Here is a 6000-nt window from a genome sequence, read left to right on the forward strand (position 1 = left end):
GGACCCAAATTCACTTCCCAGCACCTACATAAGGCAGCTTACAACTACCTGTGACTGTATGTACAGCTCCAGGGAATCTGACACCCTCTTCTGGCCTCCATGGGCACTTGCACTCACATGGCAGACACACACACACACACACTCACACACACACTCACACACACACACATACACACACACATACACACACATACACACACATACACACACATACACACACATACACACACATACACACACATACACACACATACACACACATACACACACATACACACACATACACACACATACACACACATACACACACATACACACACATACACACACATACACACACATACACACACATACACACACATACACACACATACACACACATACACACACATACACACACATACACACACATACACACACATACACACACATACACACACATACACACACATACACACACATACACACACATACACACACATACACACACATACACACACATACACACACATACACACACATACACACACATACACACACATACACACACATACACACACATACACACACATACACACACATACACACACATACACACACATACACACACATACACACACATACACACACATACACACACATACACACACATACACACACATACACACACATACACACACATACACACACATACACACACATACACACACATACACACACATACACACACACACACACACACACACATAAAAATAAATATTTTCAGTAATAATAATAATATATAGTAAATTCTTGAGTAAGTGGTTGTTGGAGAACTGGATCCTCAAAACACACCACAGATTGCAGATGGAAGAAAAGATTTTTACTGTTGAAAAATCTCAAGTAATCAAATTGCACATCACAAATAGGACCAGCAAAACAACATCACTTATAATCTTTTAAAATGTTTAACCTAAAGCTAGGCACAGTGGCATATGCCTCTAACCCCAGTGCTCAGGAAGCAAAGATAGGCAGATCTCTGTGAGTTCGAGGCCCGCCAAGGAAAAAGTAGCCTGGATGGGTGTGGTAGCATGTGCCTGCAGTCACAGTGCTGGGGAAGGAGGCAAGAGGAGAACTCATTTGAGACCAGCCTGGGGTGCCTGGTGAGTTCCTGGCCAGGCCAGTTTGAACTACAGAGTAAGATTATGTCTCAAAAATATTTTATCTGAGGCTGGAGAGATTGTTCAGCAGTTAAAAGCATGGCTGCTTTTGCAAAGGACCTGGATTTACTTCCCAGCACCCACATGGCAGCTAAAAACGTAGCTCCAGTTCCAAGGGATTCAATGTCCTCTTCTGACTTCTGTGGGCATTGCACAACATGGGTGCACTTACATGCACACAGTACATTCATACAGATAAAATAAAAATAATAAAAAATATATGATTTTAATCGTGAGGAGACACTAAACGGTTCCCTATTGCAGACCATTCATTCAACAAGATAACAGGCCTGAAGTCTTCATAATATCATTATGTGGGGCCAGGGAGATTCTCAGTCAGCAAAGTGCTTGCTGTGTAAGCATGAGGATCTGAATTCAGATCCCAGTACCCATGTAAAAAGCTGATGTAATAACATGTATGTATAATCCCAGATCTGTGGAGGCAGACTTTGAGCTCACTGGCCAAACAACCTAGCTGAATGGTTGTGCTCCAGGTTCAGTGAGAAACCCTGTTTCAAAACAAGTTGAGAATGACTGAAGAAGACACCTAACATTGACCTCTGACCTACATACACACACACACACACACACACACACACACACACTGTTATGCAAAACCAAGAAAATGGAGGGGGACTTGGATTTAAATGAATCTGAAAGACACATGGTATGAATATTGAGAGTTTTGATTAAATCTTGGATTGAGGCAGTTGAATAGCTTTAAAGAACATTGATAAGACCATTGTTCCCCGATTGTATATGAGGTGATATATCAAAGTTAAATTTACTGTGTATGCTGATGGCACAGTATTTATATAGTTCTTAGAGGCATATATTAAAAGCAGTTAGAGGTAAAATAATCATGATGTCTATCTGCAGCTTTCAAATGGGAAAAAAATGTGTACTGTTAGAAAGATAAAGTAAATGTGGACTGACTAGGAGATGGCTCAGTGGAGATTCTCAGTCAGTAGATTGCTTGCTTTGTAAGCATAAGGATCTGAGTTGGGATTCCCCAGCACCCATGTAAAAGCCAGGGACACCTGTAGGTACAGAGACAGGCAGATCAGCAGACTTGCTGACCAACGAGCCTAGTCAGATTGGTGAACTCCAGGTTCAGTAAGACACCCTGTTTCAAAAAGTAAGGTAGAGAGTAATAGAGGAAGACACCTGATATCAACCTCTGCCTCCTGTGCACACATTCACTGGCACAGGTGTGTACACACACACTCCACAAAAAGAGAGAGAGGGCTGGCAAGATGACTCAGTGAGTAAAGGCACTTGCCACCAAGCCTGGCAACCCAAGTTCAGTCCCTAGAACCCACCTGGTGGAAGGAGAAAGCTCACTCCTCTGACCTCTATACACACTCTCCCCAGTATAAAAATAAATAAATAATTGAAAATAGAGAAGAGTGAAGGGCAGAGAATGTGACAAGCAAATGTTAACTAGTGGACCTAGAGTAAAAACATACTCATCTGCTCCTTCCACTTTAATGCAGTTTGAAACTATTCAGAGCTGGGCACAATAGTGTGTGCCTTTAATCCCAGCACTTGGTGGGCAGAGGCAGGCATATTTGAGGGGAAATCACCATACCCCAGGCTGAGGCTAAGTGGAACCCAAACGCTGTTGCTATATATTGATGGAGGAAAGAAAGGACACAACTAAAGTCTTTTTTCTTCTCACAACCTCTGTCTCATGCCAAACTACCAAACTAGCCTGCTTGTCCCCTATCACAACTGCCGTAGCCTTTAATTTTATTTAATGTAACTTTCAATGACTGATCATGAAGAGGTGGTCTTTGTCCATGCTCCCCAACAGTGCTCTTCAGAAGATACATGAACTTCTACTTCATTTGTTTTCAATTATATAGCCCTGCTCACACCCCAGCTCAAATTCACACCTAACTAGCTTGGACTCTGATAGAATGCATGCTATGCTAGGCCATGGATTCAGTGCCTACCTTTAAAAAACAAAAAGGAACGAGTTGCCAAGTTCCAATAAATCTTGTGAGTTTTAATAGGGATATGGAAAGCCAGTTTCCTGCCAGGGTAAAGAAGAGCAAGATGAGGAGGCCCGAGGTGTCCCAAGGTACAGGTGGACATTCTCTGGAAGCAGTTGTGTAGGAATTCAAACCCAGCATAGAGTGGGGAAGGTTATGAGTACACTGAAGAGAGCAGAGGAGCAGTTGGAACAAAAGATCTTGAAAAGCCCTTTTCAAGATGCCCTTTATAATTAGACTTTTCATCCTGGGGTTTGCACTAAAACTCTGCAGGTTTCCTCGTCCACTTGTTTGTGTCCTAACTGTCTGGGTGGCAGGGTCTGGAACAGTGCTGTTCAATAATATTCCCTGCCATGATGGAAATTTTCTTTTCTTTTCTTCACTGCCCATTATAATGGCCTCTAATGATACGTAGCTAGTATATACATTAAATGTGGATATGAGTGAAAGATTGAATTTTCTGCTTTATTTTGAAATTTAGGTAAGTACAAGTGGTTGTGGCTTATTGTTTGAATAAGCATAAGTACATTCTAGAACATAATAGAACCTTTATTACATTATGAATAAAGCTTTACCAAGGTGGAGGCAGGCCGTGGACAGGGAATGGTAGAACCAGTGTAATTTGAGGAAACACAGAAGTTGCAGCTTCTAGAAGCTTACCCTCTTTTCTAGCTTATAGTTGTAGTAATAGGGGAAAGAGAAGGCTGAGGACTGTGATTAAACCCAGAAACCATTGCAGTAGAAAGCAGGGACCGAGTACCTATAATGTCAAATACCAGGGATATGAGCAGTAAGTCTGCCTCTGCCTCCATGAACCGTCCAGCCTTATCTGAGCAGAGTACAGACAAGCAGCTCTCATTGGGTGCTCATGCTACAGGAAGGCAAGACTTAAGAGAGACATTTAACTAGACGTCATCAGACTGGCTAGATATACTTCTATTTAGATGGCTTGATTTGGAAAGAGGACCACCTTCCTCTGATTTTAAACAGCCAAATGGGTGAATTCCCATTTTATTTTTTGTTGTTGTTTTGTTTGTTTGTTTGTTTTTGTCGTTTCTTTTTGAGACAGGGTCTCCCTGTAGCCACAGCTGACCTGGAACTCACTATGTAAACCAGGCTGGCCTTGCCTGCCTCTGCCTCCCAGTGCTGGGATTAAAGGTGAGCACCACCCAGCTGTAAATTTGTATTTTAATAAGCTCATCACTATGTTGGCCTACCTCGTCTCTGTTGGGGTTTTTGGTTTTGTTTTGTGCCAGATGTCTCCAGTGTCTTGTCTTGTTTATGTTGTATTTTTCTTTCTTTTTCTTCCTCTTTTCCTGCATCACTCTCTCCTGGGTCTCTTCTCTGATGTCCTCCTTTCTCTGATGCAAAGATCAGCCAGTAAAAAGCAATCTCACCTGTCCAGGTAAGAGGGTTGCCTCTGGCAGGGGAGGGGTGGAATACCCTTCTTTATATTTTTGAAGTTTTGTTTTGTTTAAGGTAAGAGTCTCACTGTATAACCCAGGCCAGGCCAGCCTTGCTCTGTAGCCCAGGCTGCCATGAACTCTCAGCAAGCACACTTCCTGCCTCAGCCTCCCAAATGCCAGGATTGCAGATGTCTGCTACCTCATCTGGCTTGTTTTTTTAAAAAAGTATTATCTCTACATTGTTCAGAATTTTAAAAGCATTAAGATAATGAAAAGTTTCCAATCTTGTGCCCATGCCCTAGCCACCCACATTCCCTCATTAGAGGTAACCAGTGTTAGGTTTCTCTATGGCCAAGTTCTGTATCATTATATTGATATAAAATGATATACTTAACCAGTCACACATTGTAAACATTGAATTATTTCTAGTGTTTTGCTATTCCACATAGTGGCTCTGTGCATAAGCATCTACTTAGTCATTTATAATAGCTAGGATGGGAACTTCACCTTTCTAAGGGTCAGCAGCTACTGATTCAGGAACTGACAACTTGTACACTTTCTTTAAAACGCCACAGCAGGGGAGGCTGGAGAAAATGGCTCAAGGGTAAGAGCACTGGCTGCTCTTGCAAAGGACCCTGGTTTGATTTCCAGCACCCATATGACGACTGACAATTGCCTGTAACTCCAGTTCCAGGGAATCCAGTGCCCTCTTCTGACCTCCAAAGGCATTGCATGACATTAGTGCACTTGCACACATGCAAGCAATACACTCATACACATAAAATAAAAATAATATTTTTTTAAAAGGCCACAGAAGGAGCTAGAGTGATGGCTCAGCAGTTAAGAACACCGACTGTTCTTGCAGAAGACCCAGGTTCGAATCCCAGCACCCACATGGCAGCTAACAACTGTCCATAACTCCAGTTCCAGGGGATCCGACACCTCTTCTGTCCTCCGTGGGCACTGCATGACACTGGTGTGCTTGTAATGCACACGTACACATGAAATTAAAATAATAAATAATTTTTTTAAAGGCCACAGAAGGAGGACTGGAGAGATGGCTCAGCAGTTAAGAGCACTGGCTGCTCTTACAGAGTGCTCTTGGAGAGGATCTGGGTTTGATTCCTACCACATGGTTAACATACTCCAGGGGATCAGACTCTCTTCTGACCTCCACAGGCATTGCACAACATGGGTGCACTTACTTACATGCAAGGAATGCACTTATACACATAAAATTTAAAAAATAGCCGGGCATGGTGGGGCATGCCTTTAATCCTAGCACTCGGGAGGCAGAGGCAGGTGGATCTCTGTGAGTTCAAGGCCAGCCTGGTCTACATGGTGAGTTCCAGGACAGCTGGGGCTACAGGGAGACCCTGTCTCAAAAAGACCCCCAAA

The 6000-nt window shown here is 42.7% G+C and overlaps 1 protein-coding gene across 16 annotated transcripts in view; it reads left to right on the plus strand.

Moving 5' to 3' along the window:
- The window catches only part of Arhgef11 (Rho guanine nucleotide exchange factor 11), a 133554-nt gene that overhangs the window by 63862 nt on the left and 63692 nt on the right, over positions 1-6000 (plus strand). For 13 of the 16 annotated variants that reach the window (XM_017803546.2, XM_017803550.2, XM_029556508.1 and 10 more), the window contains exon 2: positions 4569-4601. The exons of the other annotated variants lie outside the window; for them this stretch is intronic. In XM_017803546.2, coding sequence (XP_017659035.1) covers positions 4569-4601 — 33 coding nt within the window. The remainder of the gene's footprint in view (positions 1-4568; positions 4602-6000) is intronic. 16 annotated transcript variants of the gene reach the window in all.

Source organism: Nannospalax galili, unplaced genomic scaffold (assembly GCF_000622305.1).
Source record: "Nannospalax galili isolate Female #2095 unplaced genomic scaffold, S.galili_v1.0 scaffold591, whole genome shotgun sequence".
Classification (NCBI taxonomy): Eukaryota; Metazoa; Chordata; class Mammalia; order Rodentia; family Spalacidae; genus Nannospalax; species Nannospalax galili.